Consider the following 24,140-nt stretch of genomic DNA (forward strand, 5'->3'; position numbering starts at 1 on the left):
AGCGTGCGCCGGCAGTGAATTGCTGTCTCACAGGGCCGCTGCTCCGCGCCTGTTGCCTCCATCCACAGACTGTCGGTGAGCGGGCTCCGCGATGGAGTACCTGGTCGGTATTCAGGGCAGGGACTTTGTGCTGGTGGCGTCTGACACTGTGGCTGCCAGCAGCATCATCGCCATGAAGCACGGTAAGGCGGCGACTGGGGAGGGGCAGTCGGCACGACGTTGGGCCTGAGTTTGTCCGCGGGAAGCGAGGGCTCCGGGCCCGGCGCTGCAGCAGCGATACCACCTGCCCCCAGGAATGGAGAAATGCTCCCTGACCTGGCCATTGGGCTTTCTTTTCTGGGAGCATCGCAGTGGAAAACCATAAATAAACTGCGTTAGAAATAAATAATTTCTGGTAAGGTTCAGGATGTCGATCAGCATCTATAGTGGGAGCACATAGAGTACAAAGAAGACCTGTCGTCCCAACAGCCGAATGCCAGTTATCAAGTTAACGCTTGTTAAAGGTTATTGGTGACTTAGCCAATATGGATCCCTTAATGTCACTAACAGAGGCAATTGAAACATCGCAACGCTGCAGATGTTGGAAATCTGTAATTAAAAACAGAAAATGCTCAAGCACTCTGCAGGTCAAGCAGTGGAATGAGGAAGCATCTGACCTACAGATCACTTGCAGCATTTTCTGGCTTTATTTCCCTAAAAGAGTTATTCGGTCAGTTTGGGGAGCTTTGTGCAAATTGTTTCCTACTTGGCAACGGTGATTGGACTCCTTGAGATGTTCTAAAAGTGAAATTCTGAAAAATGGAATTTAATCCTGATAAATGCAATATCATTCATTTTGGGAAGTCAAAAAGGAGTAGGGTGTATACAGTAAATGATAGGGCGCTAAGGAATGTTGATGAACAGAGACAGCTTGGGGTCCAAATTCATAGTTCCTGGAAAATGGCAATCCAGGTCAATAGGATGGTGGAGAAGGCATATGGCATTCTTACCTTCATGCCTTCATTGGTTGGGGCATTGAATGTGAGAGTTGGGATGTTATGTTACAATTTTAAGAAACTATTGGTTAGGCTGCACTTGGCATATTGTGTGCAGCCTGGTTGCTGCAGTATAGGAAGGATGTGATTGTGCTGGAGAGAGTGCAGGGGAGATTCACTAGAATGGACTTTAGTTATGCGGAGAGATTGGATAGGCTAGGCATGTTTTCCCTGCAGCAAAGGAGGCTGAGGAGTGATCTGAATGCAAGATTATGAGAGGCATAGAAAGGGTAGATAGTCAGAATCCCTTTCTCATGGCTGGGTTATCAAAAACAGGAGGTCATGTATTTAAGGTGAGAGGCAGGAGTTTTAAAGAGGGTCTGAGTGGCAAATGTTTTTTTTTACAGAGTTGATATCTGGAATGCACTGCTGGGGAGGTTATGGAATCAGATACAGTTGCTACATTCAAAAGGCATCCAGACAGGCACTTAATAAATAGGCAAGACATAAAAGAATGGCATTAGTGTTGATGGGCAAAAAGGTCAGAATAGATGTGGTGGGCCAAAGGTACAGCAGAGAAACTGGCCAACTTTGTAAATCTAAGTAATATGAAAGGCATTTTTTATGAATCTTTTTATGGCCAGTAGTTTATGCAACTCTGCTTGAAAATTGCCATGTAATGTGTTCCCAGCACTTTAATAGGTAATGTATTTCAGTGCCAAACAATTAGATGTGTTCTCCCCATTTGGGTGAAATGGTAGAAAAATTAATTGCTGGTAGAATTGTAGATTTTAGTGAGTTTAGATTTCATAGACTTTGGCAGCACGATTTTGATTCATCTGAAGTAATAGATTTAAAATTTCCATTCTTAAAAAGAAACAAAATAGATTTTCAGTATCTGAGAACATTGACACAAGTTAACTTAGGAACCAGCTTGCTACTGGAGGTGTTTTGCTGTTATGTGTTGCCATTTATCTGTCAGATTTTTATATTAATCTGTATAGAAAGTCATTTGTATAAGATGATGCACCTTCAATTTTGTGAGAGTTCTAGGCAATTTGATTAATAAGAAACTAATTGTGTATACATTATAAAGACCCAATTAGCCATCAGTGCAATCATATCATTGATATTATTATGGGTGAGTGATTGGTGCTAGTGTTTTCTTTAAGTCAGTAAATAACTTTGGTTTTCACACTTTAACTTGTGGATTAAAATGCTGATCACAGAAATGTTAGAACAGTGTCTTCTCTACTGTTTGTTATAATGTTAAAACAGGTTGCAACATTGCCTGCAGGTAATTATTCAAACATAATTTTAAAACATACCTTGCACCTAATTCACATTTAATTAGCGATTACAGTGTAACCAGAGTCCTCTTAAATCCTCTTTTTTAAAAAAAATCTTTTGGGCATGTTTAAAAATAAATGGATTAAATACATTTGAATATTTGATTCTTTATCTGAAAATTGTATAATAGATGATTAACCACTGCTGATACTGTGAACAAGTTGTTCATAATTTCTAAAATAATCATAGTACTTATTACATCATGCTCCAAGTGCAGCAAAGCATTTTGAAGATAACAAAGTTTTCTGAAATACACAATGGTGGGCATCTAGAATGCTATAAAGAACGCTATAAAGAAGACATCTATAAAGAACGTTGAAATTATTGCCTTTGGAAGTTTAAAATGGATTATTTTTAAAAGTTGCATTTTAGGGCAACCTTCAGAGGCTCTAATGTAAATTGTAATTTGATACATAGAAGAGTTCTCAGCAATAACGTGATACACAAAGGCTACCACAGCCTAATTGACCCAGAATATTTACATCCCAATCATCACCTTTCACATATGTTATTTTAGGTCTTGCTTCTGCACACAGTATTCTTAAGTAAAATGAAAGTGAAAGAATAGCTAGGAATGTTGAACTGCCAGTCTCAAAGAGACAAAATGGAGATTAACATTTTGTATAAGCTATAATTGTTTGCCATCAACAAAGACTTTAAAGGCTTCCATTCAAGCATTGTACATAGAACACTACAGCACAGTACAGACCCTTTGGCCAACAATGTTGTGCTAATATTTTATCCTGCTCTATTATCTATCTAACCCTTCCCTCCCACATAGCCCTCCATTTTTCTATCATTCATGTGTCTATCTAAGAGTCTCTTAAATGTCCCTAATGTATCTGCCCCCGCAACCTCTGTTGGCAGTGCGTTCCACGCACCCACCACGCTCTATGTGTAAATAAAAATTTACCTTTGATATCCTCCTTATATCTTCCTCCAGTCATCTTAAAATTATGCCCCCTTGTGTTAGCCATTTTCACCCTGGAAAAAGTCTCTGACTGTCCTCTCGATCTATGCCTCTTATCTTGGTCATCTCTCATCCTCCTCTCCAAAGAGAAAAGCCCTAGCTTTACTCAACCTATCCTCATAAAATATGCTCTCCAATCCAGGCAGCATCCTGGTTAATCTGCTCCACACCCTCTCTAAAGCTTCCACATCCTTCCTATAATGAGGTGACCAGAACTGAACACAATACTCCAAGTGTGGTCTAACCAGAGTTCTATAGAGCTGCAACATTACCTTGTGGCTCTTGAACTCAATACCCCGACTAATGAAGGCCAATACACCATATGCCTTAACGACCCTATCGACCTGCACTGCAATCTTGAGTGACCTATAGACATGGACCCCAAGATCCCTATGTTCCTTCACTCTGCTAAGAGTCCTGCCATCAACGTTGTATTCTGCCTTCAAATTCGATCTTCCAAAGTGCATCACTTCACACTTATCCAGGTTGAACTCCATCTGCCACTTATCAGCCCAGAACTGCATCCTATCAATATCCTGTTGTAATCTACAGCAACCTTCTACACTATCCATGACACCAACCTTCGTGCCATCAGCAAACTTACTAACCCACCATTCCACATCCTCATCCAAATCATATATGAAAATCACCCAGAACCGTGGTCCCAGAACCAATCTCTGCGGAACACCGCTGGTCACCGACCTCCAGGCAGAATACGCTCCATCTACCACCACCCTCTTGTCTTCTATGGACGAGCCAATTCTGAATCCACACAGCCAAGTTTCCCTGGATCCCATGCCTCCTGATGTGAAAGAGAGAAAAACAATAATTATTTTACTTTACAATTTCTTCCCCTTCTTTGTAAAGATTCAAGTCTCTTATTTTCTGGATCCCTGAGAATCAGGAAAAATTTCAGAGGCATTCATTGTTGGATGTTTCAATGTTTGTATCCAATTCGGGCAGTCTTTTCAAAGCTGAAAATCTAAATGTCCTTGGATGTTCTTTAGTCTTCTGAATTTGATATGGCTGTAGATTTTGGGGAAAAAAATTAGAGCTATTTGAATTTTGAAGTGCGTGTCAAATGGCATAAAGCTTGCCTGCCTCAGCAGTTTTGAGAATTACTTAGTTTTGAGGGAGTCACATTGTCCTCTCAGTGAATATTATATTATTTTCTGTGATTAGTTCATGAGTTAAACTTTTAGCTCTGTGGATCTTATTCCACTTATCCAGATGATTTTAATGTTAATGCTGTGTGATTTATAACTGTTACTTGTTTCATTTAGATTATGATAAAATGTTTAAACTAAGTGAGAAGATCGTATTGTTGTGTGTTGGAGAAGCTGGAGACACTGTCCAATTTGCAGAATACATTCAGAAAAATGTACAGCTTTACAAAATGAGAAATGGTGGGTAATTGTATCTCATTCACCTTTTATGCTCAGAACATTATTTAAAATAGTGTTTACTTTTCAGTATTGATAGAAGTGTATTCACTTTGAGAAAGTGTGACTAAAATTTTTATCAAGAGGCACCTTTTATTAGTATTCACTTGTGTTTCACCTAGTCTTGGGCAACCCTTGAACTGGAACTTTAAAGCCATTGTGGGACCATGGGTCTTGGGGCAAAAAAAAATTCATTTTTAAACAAACTTTACGAGAGAACAGACTAATCAGTATGTTCAGTAGCTGAAATATCCCGAGCAATGTTGTGTTGCAACATTATTTGATCTAATCTACTGTGCTATTGTTTATTAGATGCTATTTTTATTTTTTCTGTTGCTTAAGTTCTCAAAGTTTTTATACCTGGAATGGTAGCTTGGCCACATCAACTGGTGCAAAATTCTCAGGAGTTCATATTCTTAGGTGACAATAATAACTTCCTGAGCTGCATCTTTTTAATTTTGTTTCTTGTTGCAACATTATTCCTGTTCACTGAAATTGCATTTGCTGATGACGAATTGTCAGATTGAGTTATCTTCTACAAGTAGTGTATTGAAGCTTGTCTATTCTTGGACATTCTTTAAAATTTAATATCTTAACAGCCAAGGCCAATATTATGTAGCTGACCCCTGTGTTACAGCTGTTTAGATAACAGAAATTCGCCCATACAGAATCCACAAATCAGTACCCAAATATATAAGAAACAGAATAAAATTTGCTTTCACAGAGATTATGTAGGTGAAATAAAGGTAAGTAAATAAATATAATTTTTTTTCCCCCCAACTTGCATTTCTTAACACATGCGTAGATGATGTAGCTTTGCAATACAGAAAATCACAATGCGGACCATTTTCTAGGACCACAACCCCAACTCCGTAATGCAGGGGTCACCCATAATTGACTTGGAGCATGAGTACATTTTATAGATGCTTTGTCTTAACATCACTGTAATAAATGAAAAATAATTTGCATTCTTTCTTGATAATGAATGTTTGGAAAATCGTTTGGTGTCAAAATTCTGGAGATACTTTTTGTGTTGCTGTTTTAATTCTGGCTTTAAAATCTAACGATTTCCTCAGTTAGGAATGCTTTGGTGAAATAAATCCCTTATTCAATTATTTATTTCGGCACGGTAACTAACAGTTAAGAGATTAAGTTTCTGTTAACACACTTGCTCTGTACTCACTTGGAAATTGCTTCCATGCACTGGGATTGAAATTAAGGCACAGTCAGTCAAATAGTTTGGTTCAATAAGTGGCATATTCAGTAACCAATCAAATGTTCAAATACTTTGTTGGCTTAAATTGTTGATTATTGTAAAGAAATTTGAAATACTACTTTGACTAAAGAATGCAATTTTAAATTCGTTCCCCTGGTATAGAGCTTCATTTGTTACATTGCTACATAAAAGTGTAATGAGTGCACACTTTCAAAATTACCTGTTTTTTTTCTTAAATATATACAGTTTCCAGTAGACTTAGCATGAGCATCAATTTTCAGACTAGCTAGTGGCAATTCACATTAGTGCACCAGGGCATTGTAATGCTGGTTCTTTTATCTTCTGTTCACTACACAGTGAGTTCTTTATCTTAACTGAACAGGCATAAAATGGAAACAAAGGAAATTGGGGATAAACTTTCTTGGTGTATTTTCAATAAATTTGGAAACGTTAATTTTCATTGGAAAAATTGCCTTTTTCATTGAGTAGTTGTTGAAAGGCTAAATAGTTAAAAATGGACATAATTGTGATACACCATCATCAACTTGGTTTAGCATCTCAAGCTAATTCTGCAACAAATTGTCTTATTATTATGATGAGAATATGAATGAATAACATTTAGTTTACTCAGAATAAGATGTAACCAGCGCTCTATATAGGGGAGAGGTTATTCAGCTTCTCTGCATCTGATAGAAACTCAAAGCATTGACTAGGCAGCCATTCACCCATATCTTGGGACTTCATTAGAGAATGATGAATAAGTCGGCCATAGTTTATGAATGCATTGGTCTTTGCTGTATTTCCCAGGATTAGAGAAACTGTTTAAAATACTCCACCATAACAGTGCAAAATGACTTAATGGTAGGTTGATTCATTAACTGTGGATAAATTATCACTTGGCATCCTTTGCAATTTTAAGAAACACATAGGACAAATGTGCATTCTGTTTGTGGCTTTGGGCTTTAAGCAGCTCCATTCCCAAATGGCCAGAAGTGACACCTGAACTTGGTATTGTAAACTGCTTGAACTTGTAGAAGAATGCTGCATCCTAGTATCTCTGATTTACTACACCACCATAGTTGTAATTTTTCATTTTGATTCAGCTACTATAAAATGTTTCTAATTTTACTGGACTATTTGGACAACCACCATCTTGGCTCTTATCAGTGAAAGGACAAGTTGCTCTGTCAGTTTTATTCAAGTATTCATTATTAATAGAAAAGTAACCTAGCCTTGAATTGAATTAAATTCTATGATGTCGATGGCACTCTGTCACATTTGTATGTTTACGTTCATGAATCATAGCTTTCATATCTGTAAGAGATTGTAGGCTTTCTCAGTGCTTTAGGTCAGGGTTTTTATACTTATAATAACGGTTGATATTTTGCTGACGGTATTTCTTTACACAAAGACATCCCAGTTCTCATTTATTTGTTGGAAAAGTGGCTTGTCACTTCAATGGGGTACCTTTCCACAGGACCAGTAGGTCTGTTGCCATCTCAATTCATATTCCTGACTACTACTACTTCCTCATTTTTTTTTTATATAACTATGTAGTTCTTTGACCACTTTGGTCAAAGTGCTGCCTGTACATTAACTTTATTACATTGGGTAGGTTGATCACTACAATTTCCTATGTATTTTGTTTTCTGAAAGAAATCTGATATTTTCATGTATTATATGTGCAAATCTTTATTTTAAGATCAGCTTTATTGACTTTCCCTTGCCAAATGTTTGTAGACCTAAAATCAATGTGCACTTTCTGCAGCAATACTGTTGTAAAGGTTTCATTGCCTTTTCTACTAATTGTGCTTTCTCCCCTCACAGTATTTTTAGAACAGCAAGCTTGTCCAGTTGCTTTTCATGAAAGTTGAGCACTTGTGGCGTGCTCTCAAAGCACTTTGTATCTACAGTATAAACTGTCATCTCAAGTTCTGGGAAAGTATATTGTATGTGGATGAAGTATTTCTTTATCACACTGTTGTATGAATTCTACTTACTACCTAACTGAAACTGGGCTAAGTAAGTTTTGCACATCCCACAGGTTTAGTTCCAGAACTGACCCAGTGCTCCTTCATGATATAATCTGCTTTTGGTAGAGTTTTAGGAAGAGGATTGTTGACTGGGATACTACTCTTGAATAGTTCCATGAGATCTCTCATTTCCACTTAAAATGACAGATGGGTTGCACTGGGACAGTTAGATCTCTCTGCATCTCCAAGCTCTGTGCTCCATCACTATTTAGAAAATGTGTAGATTTTTTATTTTTCTGCCAAAATAGACATGTTCACATTTTTCAACCTTGCACTGCATTTACCAGATCTTTATCCACTCACTTAATCTCTTTATATCCCTTTACAGCTTTATTATGTTATCTTTACAACTAGCTTTGCAACCTATGTGATATCAGCAAATTTAGCAACCAAGCCTTCATGCTGCCTTCATCCAAGTCATTGATATAAATTGCAAAAAAAAAAGTAGAGGTCCCAGCACTGACTCCTGTGGCACATCTTTTGTTGCATCTTCTCAACCAGAAAAAGACTATTTCTGCCAAATCTGTTTCCTATTAGCCAGCCAGCCTTCCGTCCATACCAATATATATCCTATATGTTGAGCTTTCATTTTCTACAGTGATCTTTGATGCAGCATCTTATCAAATGCCTTCTGGAAATCTAAGTATAGTTCATCCATTGTTTTCCATATCCACAACACATGTTACTTCAAAGAACTTAAGTAAGTTGGTTAAACATTATTTCCCCATCACTAAAAGATATCAACTTGTCTGATTACCTTAAAGTTTTCTAAAGTACCCTGCTATATTGTCTAATAATGGCTTCTGACAGCTTCCCTATGACAGATGTTCTTATGGCCTTTTTGAATAAAGGAATTACATTATTATTTTCTAATTTAATGAGACCTTCCCCATGTCCAGGGAATTTTGGAAAATTAAAACCAATGCATCAGCTATTTCACTGGCCATTTTAAAAGTTCTGCCAAGGAGTTTGGTGTTATTATGAAAAAGAAAGAAAACAATGCAGTTTAGTTCAAAATTAAATATCAATTTACAGATAAAATTGGAGACTATTCATCCTTGTTTCATCTTTGCAGGTTATGAACTGTCTCCTACAGCAGCTGCTAACTTTACTCGTAAAAACTTAGCAGAGTACCTCCGAAGCCGGGTAAGTGAAGTGAATATAACTACTAAAGGCTTTAGTAACAATCTAAGTTATATATTTTTAGAAAGAAGGTAAGTACGTAATTTAAAGATTGGAAATTATAATGTTACAGCACATAATTGAGCCGTTAAATCTGCTCATTTTCCACTTGAGGGACTTGGCCAGTAATCTTCTTTTCCTGAGATTCTGTTCTGCAGTCTTTAAATTGAGTAGGTAATGCACTTAACTAATTTGAATTCTGTTGAATATGAAAGAAGTTTATATTATCTGTTTCTAGTCCTATAGTTAATTAGTCCCTTTGAGTAATTTCCATTTTGTCATAAAATGTGAACCTATGGGAATTCACTAGAGCAATGTTATTTACCCATAATATCATAACATAACTAGGATAATTCAAGTTTACAGTACCAATGCTAGTTTAGTTCAAATATCATTCACACTTCTGTTTTGCCAGAGCATCTATATGTATTATAATTATTATGGTAAATTATTTGTAAGGGAAAGTGAGTGAGAGTGGATTTGTAAGATGTCCTTCTCAAGCATATATTGTCTTGGGATTTGACCAAGAAATAATATTAATGAACCTATGAATGGTATCAGATTTGATCACTGAATTTTCTTTTGTCAGTTAAGAATTTTTTTTAAAAACTTGAAGATATGAATACTGATATTCCATTTTACCCCCACTGCCCCTCCAAAAAAACAGGGTATGCCACTTAACATACTATTTGTACCTGCCATTACAGAATACCACTCCACATTGTGGTTTGCACAGTTAGCTTTCCATAGCCAGTTTGCCAGTAAAGCTTTGAAAACGTATTATATTTGTAGCTATTGAGCTGTTGTTGATGTATTTGTGGTTGTGAACTTTTACTGCATTCTGTTAACATTCTTGACTCCCTAAATTGTCCTTTTATGTCAAAGATTGGCTTCATTCTTGAAAAATATGTATCTTGCACATGTAATCTTGTCTTTTCATCCCAGGGGAGTCTCTCCTCTGGAGAGCCAAAATTAACTGTCAGTGGTACAAATCATGGAGTTTCATAATACACAGAAATCGACAATGTACCATTTTGCAGTGTCTTACCAATATTTTCAGGTTCTTCTGTGTAGGTTTTCATTGGGTGTTTTCAATTCCTAGTTGATTCAAGTGGGTTAATTAAGTTGGATGTAAAAGCTACTGTACAGGTTTTATTTAAAACAGCTGTTGGTTGGGCTAATGAAAATAAAAGGAAAAAACCACCTCAGCCTCATGCTTAAATTAGACTTCTGTAAATTCAATATTTTTGTTAACCCTTTTGGAATATACTGTCTGCAAATTGTATTATGTTACTGTAGACTTCAGCTCTGGCTTTAATGCATCTGCCTGGGCAAGTATTTTAGCAAAAGACATGCTCCTCTTTCCCCCAACCCTTCAAGGAAAACACATCTGTCCATGCCAGTGGTCCCCCTGTTGTGTAGTCCATCTGGAGTAGGCAGGCTGTTGGGCAAGTCCAGGCACAGGCAGGCTGTGGGGATCAAACACTGGGGACTTCAGCTGCACCTCACGACCTCCACTAACCAAAATCTTGTTAATTACCTTATTACAGAATTTATTTTAATCACTTGTAACAAGTCACAATTGCAATGCTCTGGCAAGGGAGCTCAAACCATTCACAGCATTTACCTGTGCCATATGTTGCTAATCACATGATCAGTGACAGACATCTAATCAGCTAGTCTCATCAGCCCCCCATTGCACTTTGCACAGAAGGGTGGGCAAAACATCCCAATTAAATTATCCATAATTGATGATGTTGTATTGGCACTGAACCTTGCCCTCCCTTGACACCTAACGTTTTTAGTTAGCCAGCTGTTTAATTTTCCCTGGTGGATTGGAATTGTGATCTCAATGGAAGAATGTGTTTAGAATGAGTTAAAGGATGGAACAGCATTTATTTCCCAGAGCTGTGGTTGCTGCCTATCCTGGATTCTGGGCAGCACAACCAGCTGCAATTATTACTGACTCCGCCCCCATGAGTGATAAAATTCATGATGCTTAGTATGTTTGACAGGGTGTTAGCCTCTGGAGTCTCAAATTTGTATTCTTAGAACAGCAATTGTGTAGATTATAATATAAGATTTGATATTTTTGCCCTAGTTTTGGAATAAGTTAATGTCAGAGCATGTTAACTTGGATAATTGGTGAACAGGTATTTTGTGTGAAACCTATTTTCAGATTACAATTTGAAATGATTGTGGGGTGGGTAAAAATGGTTGGCAGATATGATTTAAATATTCCATTCCTTATTAAAAATAGGTTAACATAATCCAAATATTTCACTATTGACAGAATGGCACTCTTACATGGTTAAGTGCACATTGAATCCTGAACAGTAACATAGTGACATCACACTAAACAAGTCTCAGCTCGTTCAAATTACATTTCTCAGTTCAGACATGTGTCAATCTTCCAGCTAATAGACCTATGGTTTAGATCACGTCAATGTTAGTTTTGTTATTTTGTTTAATGGTAACATCTGAACATGTACAAAGGCTCTACACAACCTAACCTGGACATGCAGTATTTCCTTTCAGGAAATTTGGAAAAAGTTTTCTAAATCTTTTAGGCAGCATTCAAGTAATACTTATTGCAATGCATGAAATATGTTGAATATTCAACTTTAGAAAAATAAGTGCAGAAGATAAATCACCACACACAACTGAATTTAAACATAGTGTTTCATGAAATTTTGTGCTGGTCAAGTACACTCATAGGTAATGTATGCATTTTCCATAAATTCATACTAAGGGAGACATTTAACATAGTTCAGGTGCCTTTGAGTTAGTGTTAACTCCTGGTAATCCAGTCATCTAGCTCTCTTCCAGACATCCTGTCACCAACTACATTCCAAACCTGCTGTAAAGACATACAAATGAGTTTGTAACTTTAATTTATTGGGGCATGATTTTTACATTTAAAGATGAGCAGATTTGTCTTTTTTAAAATATATATACTGTCAAATGATAGTATAATCACCATAATTTTAAACTGTGCATATTTGATGGTAACATTTGTGAAATCAGTGATCCATATAATTATTAAAACTAAAAGATCTGCAGAAGTTGGAAATCTGAAATTAAAACTGAATATGCAGGATATACTCTGTCAGGCGGTATCTGTGGAGAGGGAAGAAACAAGTTGATTAAAAGCATTATATGATTATCATCATTATTATTTGCATTCTGGAGGAAAATAGCATTTAATACAAGCAAATTAGATGGAAAATTTGTTTTCCCAATTTTTAGCCACAAATCCTTCCAGCAAAAAGATCCTAAAATTTCATTTGTATATGCCACTTAGTGATTCTGTTTAATCTGTACTTTCTGAACTAAATCTAACCTCGCAAAGCTGCAATTATTTCACAGTTTAGATTTAGAAGTGTAAAAGCACAGTCTTTGGATTATTAAATATAAATAAAAGTACAAGCAGTGTGAGTCTGGAGATCAATCTTGCAACACCATAGGTTTATCATTGGTTTAATTTCGATGTAATATTAAGCATTTTGTTTCCGGATATAACTAAAACAGTGATTAAAGTCTGATTAAAAGCTAGAAGACTGATTTCTGATAATAAAATGTAATTTAGCTACTGGAAGGTGTTTTTAATTAAAATAGAAAGAAAAAATGGTTTGTTCTAAATATTAATTAAAATAGTTGTCTCCCATTTATAAAGCCACAAAATGTATTGGTTACAATTCAATTGCATGAAACTTTTATGAGATCTTTATACCTAACTACCCAGAATGAAATGCAAGATGATAGTTTCTGGGACATTTTACTCTGAAAATTTGACTGTGCATTTCCTGGGATGATGCATTATTAAATGACAGATATGATTTCTGTGGCAGTCACACAAGGCTGATGTTACTCTCTGTTCACTGTTTATTTTGAATTATAGGGGAAATTAAAACAAGTTTCCCAGAAGTGGCCATCATAGACATTTTTGGGACAATCGGATTTTAATGCCACACCCCTATATTTTAGACCTCTATAAGATGTCTCTCATATTTAAATATTTCAGCTAACCCCCATTCCACAAATGTACAAAATCCTAGCCTTGAACCGTCAAATTTCCTGAGTTCCAGGCATTTATTTTTAGTTACAAACTGGATCTCTGTTCCTTCCTAGCTCCAGTGCTTTTTTTTTCAGTTGGATGCTTGGCACCCTCACAGCTCCAATCTATGTGCTAGTATGTTTAAGGCAGGAAGAAATGGAATTAACATCAGTTATTATGTGATTTTTTTTAAAACAGTCTTGCTCCAATTATATTTAGTATTCGTGTCCATTTGTCTTTTTTTAGGGTGTGCAAACTTTTAAATGAAAAGGTTCATTCCAGTTAATAGGGTATTTTTATTTCCAGCATCATCCTCTGGTGCTATTTGAGCCTAAAGATGCTTAAAATTTGAGGGGTTCATTCAGGGGCTAGTTTGGCTTTAAAAGAAAATTCTAGTCCTATTGCATCTGTGAAGTGTATTGCATGTTCACTTGATGGAACAATTATGTCGCATTAGTGCCTCTTGTTCTTTTCTGGGATGATTTTCAAACTGACTCTGATATTGAGCAAATTCTCATCACTGAATGGCCCCATACACTAAACAGACTTTGCATCTGAATAATCAGATATCAAAAGTGCAGCTTTAAAACAATTGCATTTGGTAGAGTTGAATTGCCAACTATACTTTTTGCAGCTTTCCCTATTGGCTGCAATATTAAAAGTGCAGCCAGGGCCAAGACTCGAATTCTGCCTTTCATGTTGTTTAGTTTAACTGTCAAATTCCATTCCAAATGATTTTGGTACTTTCTACACAGGATTGATCACATTATAGGGTTGTCTCTGCCAATGTTTTTGCATCTTTAATCAATCTTAAAAAGGTGGCATAAATCACTTACCCACTGACTTAACACATTTGCCAGTCTTTGTTTATATATCACACTACATTTCATGATGTTGTGATATTTCATTCATCTTTAGCTCCTTTTAATATACTGTACCGCTTAAACTCTGTACTTTACACTCCGTGATATTTTGTTATCCACTTTGAAATGATTTTCTTTGAGATCTTAAGACAATTTCTTTCACAGGCGAGTTTAGTATATGAAAGAATTGTATTTTTATTGGCATCTGTAAAAGTAGTACCCTTTCGGTCTTCATTTCTTAAATTTTCTTCTCAAGTAATTTTGCTTTCAAGGAATATGGAGCATTATGGTGATTGAATAGTTCAAGATTATTTGGCACTATGCTGAAATGTATTCTCACAGACATTTTTATAAGTAATCTGTACCATGCTTCTATATTTGAAATTTTCATTTTTTTAATGTTCGTGAATAAATATGACTATTATAGAGCAATATTACTATAAGCTTCTGGATATTCTGAAATTGTTCAGGGGGATTTTCAAGATAGAAGTTGGAGATTAAGTATTAAATGCATGGGAAGCCTTGGTACCCACATAGTTTTTGATTCTGTAACAAATTGCCAAGCTAGTAGATTGTTCAGAAAAATATACAATCTAACGGTTACTGTCCGCGACTGTAGGCAACAATGAGCAATGCTTGTGGCAGCAAATTGTGAAATTGTTAGAATACATTCAGCACTTAGAAATGCCTGTTATTTCTGAGAGTTTTTGGAATGTTCTGTTTGTGGATTTTTATCCTTGAAGCAACTAATATTAAATTTGAGCTTGCCTTTTAAATGTATTTATTTTGAATTCTGGTGCTTTAAATTCTTGTGCTCTTTGGCTACTTACAGCTGCAGCAGAAGCTGAGGGGTGGCATAGTAATAGGAATTGAAGAATTAAGTGGGAAAGTAGCACCCCACTGCCAAATTTATATTGCTGATTAGATAAATCAAAATTATTTTCATTTCAAATAGTATGAATGACCTATATGGTGTAATTGGAAGAAAGCATTGAAACTTCTGCAAGGACCTCCATTGTTTAGAAAGACACCAAAATATTGTAAAATATTTTACTTGAGCTCTTCAAAGGACATGCTCAGATATACCATAAAATTATTTTAAGCTATAGAATTTTTATAGGAGACTAAAATTTTTCCTGGCATTGAAACAACTGATTTTGCAAAGCTTCAAGTGGATTATAACATCAAAGCTTAAGAGTTTTATGTTGAAGTTTAATTCTGAAACTTAAAATCAGTACATTGCATTCCTTTAATGATTGGCCAACTTTTGCCATTATATCCTAATTAACATGTTTCAGGTTATCCATTCATGGCAACAAATCTAGTCTTTTACCTCTACTCTGAAATAAAATACAGTAAAATGGTAATTTAAGTCATTTTATTTTTGGAAAATGTTGCTGAAGTTAATTCTTTTGCTGTATACAGAGAGTAATAATGTGTCAGGATTATAAGGTGCCTGTAATCCATAGTACATAGGAAATCATTAAATATAGCCATTTTAATTAAATGCTGGTGCAAGAATGTGTAATGGGAGGAACTGTCACGTTGTACTAAATGGTGTGCTTTAATGATGTATGTGTATTCATTTGACATTTGCTTAGTAGTTATTGTAAAGACAGTGAACATGTTAATAAAGTAGGCCAAATTGTGCATGACATGGCATGAATTTGTGTTACCTAGCCCACTTAAACCCTGTGGGTCCAATGAATTGGAGGCCCCATTCCCAATGTGGTTCCAAAATGCAGAGCAGTCTGCAATAATCGTCAAGGTCTCGGCAGGTCGCCAGTCCCTACCCCCAGACTACTCTGATCTTTAACTGGCTCACTGTTAAGGGTGTTTTCAACTGTCTCTGATAACTGGAGGTATTTAAAAACAGTTCAAGTGAGTTAATTAAAATAACCTTCAATTAAAACACATGACTGATGTAACTTAATTAAAAACATTAAACATAATTAAAATGGAAAAAAAAATTCCACTTGCCTTTTCTATTCAAGTCAGTGACCCCATTCTTATGAGTGGACTTGCACTAGATGTGCCAGTCTTGGCTGGCATAAAGCCAAGGATTCAGATACAAAGTACATCTGGCCTTGATGCTCAGCAAGTTTGAGTTCTGCCCTTGGATTCAGTGCTGTATCAAGTGGCAAAGCAGGAAGTAGAATGTGGCAGCATCTGACCTCCAGCACGTTCCATACTTTAGCATTACAGCATGCAGGTGCGGAAGTCTGACCTATGTAAAGCCTTTGGCTGACAGTTCTCTACACAACAATCGGCTGAAGAGCCTGATCCGGGTCAGTGTGGTTCTCTCCCCAATTTATACACCAGAATGTTACTAGATTAAATCCTGTGTAAATCCTAGAATGTCAATTTTGTTCCTCTGCTTCATAAGTACTCAATATTTGAATATCTGCATACAAAGCACAGCATTTCAGAAAATCGGACCTGTCTCTAAGTATCATTAAGCAATTTCTTGAAGTGTTCTCGGTAGCAATGATGAGCATAATTGAAAAATCTGCTCTTATTAATTTTTAAACCTCTCCCAGAATATTCAAGTTCAACAAATCTATTTTGAAAGCTGCTTCATGTTTACTGCAATAAAGGCGGAGTTCTGTGACCCATATGGTGTTCTTTTAGAACAATCTAGGCCAGTGCTGCTTTGCACTTAATTGTTTAGGAGTAACATGCAGCTAACTACAATTCCAGGGGGAAATGCTAATTCACTTACAGGAATAGTAACCAATAATGTCTTTACTTCATTCAAATTTGTTTTTTTTAAACTACGAATGGCTAATTCCCCAACAATGTATTTGAACTGAGGGGCATGTTTTTTTTCCTCCCTCTGTTAATGCCTGGAGCCTAATAATGTGATTTAGAATCTTTGTTGCCTTTTCTCTAGTTTGATGTGGTGGTGATGAGGCTGAGGGATGGTGGGGAGAGGTAAAAATATTTTTCTTCCAAAGCTGTTGCATTACTTTTTCTGTTATAAATTGTGATTTGGTTACTATTGTAGAGAATTGGAGAAAGAATATATTGCATCAATTTTGTTTACTGTTTACAAATATTGATTCTTATGGCCTCATTTTGTCACAATGTGCACAGACTCAGAAGAAAGACAGCTTTGGAACTGGAGGTTGGAGGTAGAGAACAACTTGCTGCTGTTATCAACACATTCAGCTCTACTGGTTAAGGACTAATTTCTAGGCATATATGATATATCTACAGGTCATTTCCATCTATGTCGCCATGTGAAATTTCATTGTAACTTTATGGTTTTGAGGGAGGAATATCTTGTTATAACAATTCAATGGCCTGTAACTTACACCAAGATTCCTGCAGCTCCTGGTTGCCCACCCACTGAACTAGCTCTTGGCCTGGAGTGGATTCCCTGGCACAAACATCCACAAACTTCCAAGATGTTGAGTTCATCGGTGAGGCTCTGCACAGTGCAAGGCACTTGCAATCATGAAAAGCAAGCCCTGCCTCAGAACTGCTTTGATGGCTAGTTAAAGACTCCTTGCCAGGTTTATTAATTGTTAAAGACAATGTTTGTAAATGTCTCTGACATTCACAAGCATTCAAAAACTATTAAAAATTAAGTATTGTATTATATTCCTTTAAATTTAAAAACAATATTGTTAATATAGCACTTAAATATTTAAAATGCTAAGAGGCAGTTAAATACTTAATTAAATTAAATGAGAAGTAAAATAACTTTATACTTGCCTTTCTCCCTCGTGGCTGCTCTTCTCCATTCAAATGAATGAACTTGCTTTTCCTGTACCAGATCTAAACTGACCCACCTTGAGTGCTAGAAAATCTGTGGAAGTTCACACTTCACCACTGGATTCATGAGGAGCAGTTGTTTGAGGGCATTTGGAAAATCTGCGGTGGTCTGTGCAGGGACTTGCACATTTGCACAAGTGTTACAAACCTCTGCACTGCAACAGAGGAAAATACCAACTGGGTCAATATAATTTGTGAGCTATGAAATTGCAGTTTTCTAATGCAAGACCCTGTTCAAGTGACACTTTAAAGATTTATTTTCTCTCAAACAAGTACAGGAAGCTTTGCTTTGTTACTGTCTTTCAAACTAGAGGTGATGGAGGAATTAGTATGGTCTTGAATGATGTAAAAGCTATTTATATTTAGCTAATAAAGTGTTGCATGCATGTCTTTTGTCATTCTTTTGTGTCATAATCCTCATTGAAGGTAAAAACGCATCTGTTGCTTGCTGCTTATTAACCTGGGCCATAGGGTGCAAATCATCCTGACTGTTATGTCTGCACGTACCTCTCCATGTTGGCAACCTTGTCTGTCCTGTTCCAGTGTACCAAAGAATAGGCTTCTTCACATGTAGCATGGGGTGAAGTTGACGGTTTCCAAGGGGTGTCTGGAGTTGAGCTATTTATTTTTTCCCTCAACCAAAACAATTTCAATTGGTGGTGCAGCCGTTCGAGAAAAATTGTATGTGAATCTAAATTCAGTAAAAGGAGCTTGAACTCTGCTGGTAGCTTCAGCGTGCAAGTTGTGGTATGGCACTAAGCCCCACGTGAGTTTCCTCATTAGGACTGGGGGAAATCTGACAAAACTCGAAAGGGAATTGATTATCATCAAGTAGTTTTAGTACCTGAGCCATTTAAAACAAAACTAACATGCAGAAAATTTTAATACTGTATAAATTATCTCTGAAGGTAAAACGGCAGCTTTGTGTTTATTCCTGAATTTCCAACCCATGATTAGATTTATTTTCTTAACGAAAGCAGAAACTAAAGATCTAATGTGACTTGGTTTTATTTTGAAGTTACGTCGCCATTCTAGATAAGTTGGGGTAAATTGGTGTTTATTTGGAATGGATTGCTGTGATTGGTCAAAAAAAATTAGTCAGTGAAACTTCCTTCATCAGTATTTTATTCCTCAAATTGTGCCGGCTGTTGGTGCAAGCTTCTAAAGGTTTAATTATGGCTGCTGGGGGTTGGAAGAGGTCCAATATGAGATTAACGCTCCTGCTCCACCGCTCGGTGGGATACTTCCTTACTCTCTGCCCAAACTGTTAGCTTGTTTCACCAGATGTCGCAGAGAAACCCATCAATAGTGTGCCTCTTATCTTGTTTGTTTCTTAATTTTTTTATTAAACTGTTAGCTTAGTTGTCATGCCTTTTGTTGTTTCAGTTTCCTCACTAACTTTCAATAATTTACTTAAATCTTTTTGTTTTGAGTACTGAATACCTTTAGTGACTGTTCAATTATATATTAAAGCTGGCTTTAGTTGACTGTATATTCTTAAAATTGATACATTGATCATCTATTGTGATTTGGATATGGCAGCAGCTATTTCCATCTTTGCTTGAGTTATAATTGTTGGTGTCTTCAGCCTCCACGGTTAATTTGTTAACCATCATTCACTTAACTCCTCTTGTTTATTTTCCTGTGCTGCTTCCATTTCTTTAGGTGCTTGAATTTAATATAATCTCTTAATTGGCAGGAAATTTTTCATTCTTTATTCTCAGTATTCAGCATCAGGAAGTTGCTGTCTAATTTTAATTAACACGGAGAATTATTTTAGAATGATTGGAAAATTAATACAAACAGGATCTCTGGATGTTTTTTTTTTGTAAATAGTACTTTAGAACTGCTGCAGAGTCTGTGAAGCCACCCATAAGATGCATGCAGTAGCTATTTTATGAAAATCATTCGGTGATACATTTTTGGATGCATGAGAGAAATATTTTGTCGTAGATCTGCATTAGCTATTCTGCCCATTTGATCTATTAAGACTTTGGGGCTTGCACAGCCTGTGGAGCTGTGAATTGTATTGAGTGTATACATTGGGTACAATTCACAGTACATGGTGTATTGCAGTACACAATTTGCAGTACGTGGTGTTCTCATTCCACTCTTAAGTTGTAATCATGATTTTCCACAAAATATACATTGTTCTGTTGCCTCACTTACCTCATAACCTTTATGCCTGTTTACCAATAACTTTGCTTTACTCAGTATCAAAAATTTCATGGCAGAGGAAAAAAGTTATTCAGCCCACGTCTGTGCTAGTTGAAAGAACTACCCAACCTAATGCCCCCTTCCAGCACTAGCTCCACAATCATACTAGTCACAAATCCATTTACCTTTTCAAGTGTGGCTTGAATATGATGAGTTTCTATCTCTGCCACCATTTAAGGCAGTGAATTTGAGATCCCTACCACCCCTGGGCAGAGAAAAAGTTTTACTCGTCTCCCCTCTGATCCTCCTGCCATTTACTTTAAATCTCTATCCCTGGTTTGGACACCTCTGCTAAGGGAAGTGGGTCCTTCCTATTTACTCTTTTTAGGTCACTTGTAATTTTATATGTTTCAGTTCAGTCTCTACCTCATTACTCACTGTCCTGTTGTCTACTATGAATTATTTGTTAGCAGCTAAAGCCAGGGGAAAAACAACACTTTGGACAAATACAAAGTAAGTGCATGAAGGGAGTGAATTGGAAATGCATGGGATAGTTGGTTAGGTTTTCTATGTACATGAACAACTGTAACATTTATCATTTTACAAACTCTGCACTCTGGACCGCATTAGCAATATTCACTTGTAAAAAGGTGGATGTAAGAGTGAAGGTTTCTCCCCTTTCATTAAATGTTGAAGAATAGATATAATGCACAAGTCATACTTAACCAGGTTGTGGATGCAAAGATCGAGAGCTGTAAACAGTTTTAAATGGGAGATATGTATAACCTTCATATTGATAGTTTTCTCAAGCTCCACCGTAAATTAGATCCAGCAGAGAGGTATGGTGCCATTGAAACACTGGTAATGTAATATTTTGTGTTCTGTACACACATATTAAACTTCAATTCCCATTAATAATTAGCAAGAAAACAGCAATATATTTTCTGGATATTGAATCTAAGGGAAATCACAATGATTTATTTTTATTTCAATATCTTTAGTTGCTGATACTTGGAATATTTTAATTCTGATCAACAATGACTGTACTTAGCCAATAACTCCACTTCCCATAATCATTTCTATTGTTGGGTGTGCTTCTGAGTACTTTTGGTTTGTCAAGAAGCCATATTAATTCTAAAATTAAAACAATTGCTTACATTCCAATAGTTAATCTGGATGTGAGCAATGCAGCTGGAATGTACTCTCAGTGCTGCTTATCACAAGCTAGTCGATTTGTTTTTGAAAAGTGATTATGCTCCTCCCATTTTGTTTTAAAGACGCCCTACCATGTGAACATGCTTCTAGCTGGTTGTGATGAACATGAGGGACCTGCACTTTACTATTTGGACTACCTGGCAGCTTTGGCTAAAGCACCTTTTGCTGCCCATGGATATGGAGCTTTCCTGACACTCAGTATCTTAGACCGATACTACAAACCAGGTGGGTGTGTTTGTGGTAAAGAGAATATTGTAATCACGTTAAGTAACTGAATCATTATGTTCCGACCCCAAATAGATTTTTTAAGCTGTTTTGCATCACAGAATTGGAAATGTTTTCTGTGCAAAACCCTTGGTTACACCATAATGATGATGATCTGTGGTTGCATTATTTTTTTCTAGCAGGCTTGCATTTTGCCACTGTCAGTCATTGATGACACTCCAATTCTGTCTTGTTCAGTTAATTATGCAGATTTAGTCAACATTGACTCCTTAATTCAACAGAACGGTTGGTCCACTAATTCAATGTTTATTGTTTTTTTTTAACTTAATCTGTTTTAATACTTAGTAGCTAAGCAGGGTATAGTTGTTAACTTTATGCCAGTCCAAAGGTCAGTTTCCAGAAGGAAGTAAATTCTTTCCTCTGAGGCAGCCAATGTACATTTAGTGAAGCCAGCTGTGCAAAGCTGGTAGAAATCAGTCTTTCATGTACCAGATAATTTTGAAATTAAGTTGTTTGGTTAATTTTTGTTGTCGGCAATTTAAGTTTTTATCAGCATACAGTACAATCAAAACTGAAGCTGTATGGGCACCTATCATTAAGATATGTGGAAAGATTTTATTTGGAAGAGAGGAAAAGGGAAAGAAGAAATTTAAGAAGTATCCTCACCATGTTTTTTTTTCTCCTTTACCCTCTTAAACACACATTATAATCCCTTCATAATTAGAATTTAATCTTGTAAATTCCAAAGTACCTTTGGATAATCCGTCTGAAGCATTTCAAATGAAGGGGAAAAACTTTTATTTGGGATTGTACATATGTAGTTGAAATTACATTTACTAGTAAAATAAATGAAAAGAATTCTGACCATTAAAATAAATTCTGGAATCACATTTTTCACTATTTCTGGACTTTGAACTAGCTGTGGTCATAATACAATACTCCCTCTTTTAAGTAGAGCTAGGAAGAGTTTAAAAACCTTGAATTTTTAAAACATCCAATGAATAAAATTGCTGTCAATGTGTTAAGTGGAATTGTCTACATCACGGATCTTTATGGCAGAATAAGCACAGGTCTTTGCTCTTAGAAGTAAAATGCACGTGTCACTTGCATTGATGAATCTAATGCTCAGCAGGAGGCCAGTGAAAGAAGTGCGCTAAGTGCAGCCAGCATCTGCAGATGGAGCTCATTACACTGTTTGTAATAAATTGAATCTAAGAGGTGCCTGTCCTTTTCCCGGGTTTGGACCAGGAAAAGGAGGCGGATTCTGATGCGTTTCGATTTCCAAAAACTAATTGATTCGTTCCAGCTTGCAGTTTGAGTGGGCCTGATTCTGTTTAAAAACCCTGCTTTACATATGGACTGTGTTCAGCTGTGAGTCAGATAACTTCTGTTTTCTAGTCTGGACTTTATTTAATTTTGTAAGGGGAGGGGGTGGGGGCTTGTTTTTATTTGAGAAGATTTCAGAATTGAAACAATCTGTTTGCAGATCTCACGCGCGAAGAGGCAGTGGAGCTCTTGAAGAAATGCTTGCAAGAGGTGAGATCCAAATCTGAATGGAATTCTATACGAAAATTTGTTCTTTTATAAAGACATTATTCACCTCTGGGGTTTTTGAAACTTGCTGCACATGTTTATATTTTCACACGTTGACATAAAACGATGAGGAGAATACAGTCTGGCCCTTGTAATTTTCTTCTCATGGTGCTCTGAACAGGTAGCATTAGGTCAGTTCAAGACAGAGGATTCCCTTAAACAGTGCTTCTTAGCTTTTACTGAGTTTTGAAATTATCAGCTGCTCTGGATAAACACTAGGGAGTGAACACATCGTTCATTTGTGCAAATGCATCCTGGTATCAATTGAGTGGGAATATAGACTCTCATGTGACCCTTTTTTCCCCATGTAATTGTAATGCTGCTTTCAAGATTTTCTGAGGAGAGGGAAAAAACCTCGGTACACAGTATGAAGGGACAGTTCCTGTTTTAAAAACATTGCTCTTCCATACACTGGTGATATGGGGATTACCAAATGTTTGTGTGCCCTGTTACTCCATTGTACCCCATCTTTCATAAATGCTGCCGGATGTTATTTCCATATTGAGCTTGTATATGATTAAAATGCATCAGTTGACATTAATCACTAGTTGAAATTGTCAGATTCACTTGTAATTATTTTATCTTTCAGATCCAGAAACGATTTATTCTGAACCTTCCCTCCTTCACTGTTCGGATCATTGATAAGGATGGTGTTCATGATATGGCACAGATTTCTGTGTCACAGATATAATTTTACTTAATTTTTTCTTGGCCTTTTTTTACTTGTAGAAATGTATTATGTATACGAGCCAATAAAGCCTGAGGTTCACTAAGTTGTGGAGTTTGTTTGAAAATATGACCTCGCTTACGCACAAGCACATGATTTATGCACTTCACATTTATGTTGGTACAACATTAATTGGCCACATCAATTAGAAAAATAATTTGCAGAAAATATGCAAAGTGAATAATTCTGAAATAAAGGTTGGAACTCTAGTCTGACATTCTTGGAACCTGACCAGTTCTGGGCCACAAAAAAATGCCAGTTCACAGGAATTGCCCCCAGATCATCATCCTCTGAGGGGGAGAAGTGTTCTTTTTAAGTACAGTGGGATAAATGTGGGAAATGGAAGCTGGAGGGCT

General features: G+C 36.5%; 1 protein-coding gene across 1 annotated transcript; it reads left to right on the forward strand.

The window, feature by feature from the left end:
• Positions 1-23,830, forward strand: psmb2 (proteasome 20S subunit beta 2). Its single transcript, XM_052036369.1, has 6 exons — positions 1-182; positions 4,578-4,700; positions 9,061-9,131; positions 21,302-21,464; positions 22,951-23,000; positions 23,647-23,830. The coding sequence occupies exons 1-6, from the start codon at positions 92-94 to the stop codon at positions 23,746-23,748; spliced, it is 600 nt and encodes a 199-aa protein (XP_051892329.1). The 5' UTR covers positions 1-91; the 3' UTR covers positions 23,749-23,830.
• Positions 23,831-24,140: the final 310 nt, after the last annotated feature.

Source organism: Pristis pectinata, chromosome 22, assembly GCF_009764475.1.
Source record: "Pristis pectinata isolate sPriPec2 chromosome 22, sPriPec2.1.pri, whole genome shotgun sequence".
Lineage (NCBI taxonomy): Eukaryota > Metazoa > Chordata > Chondrichthyes > Rhinopristiformes > Pristidae > Pristis > Pristis pectinata.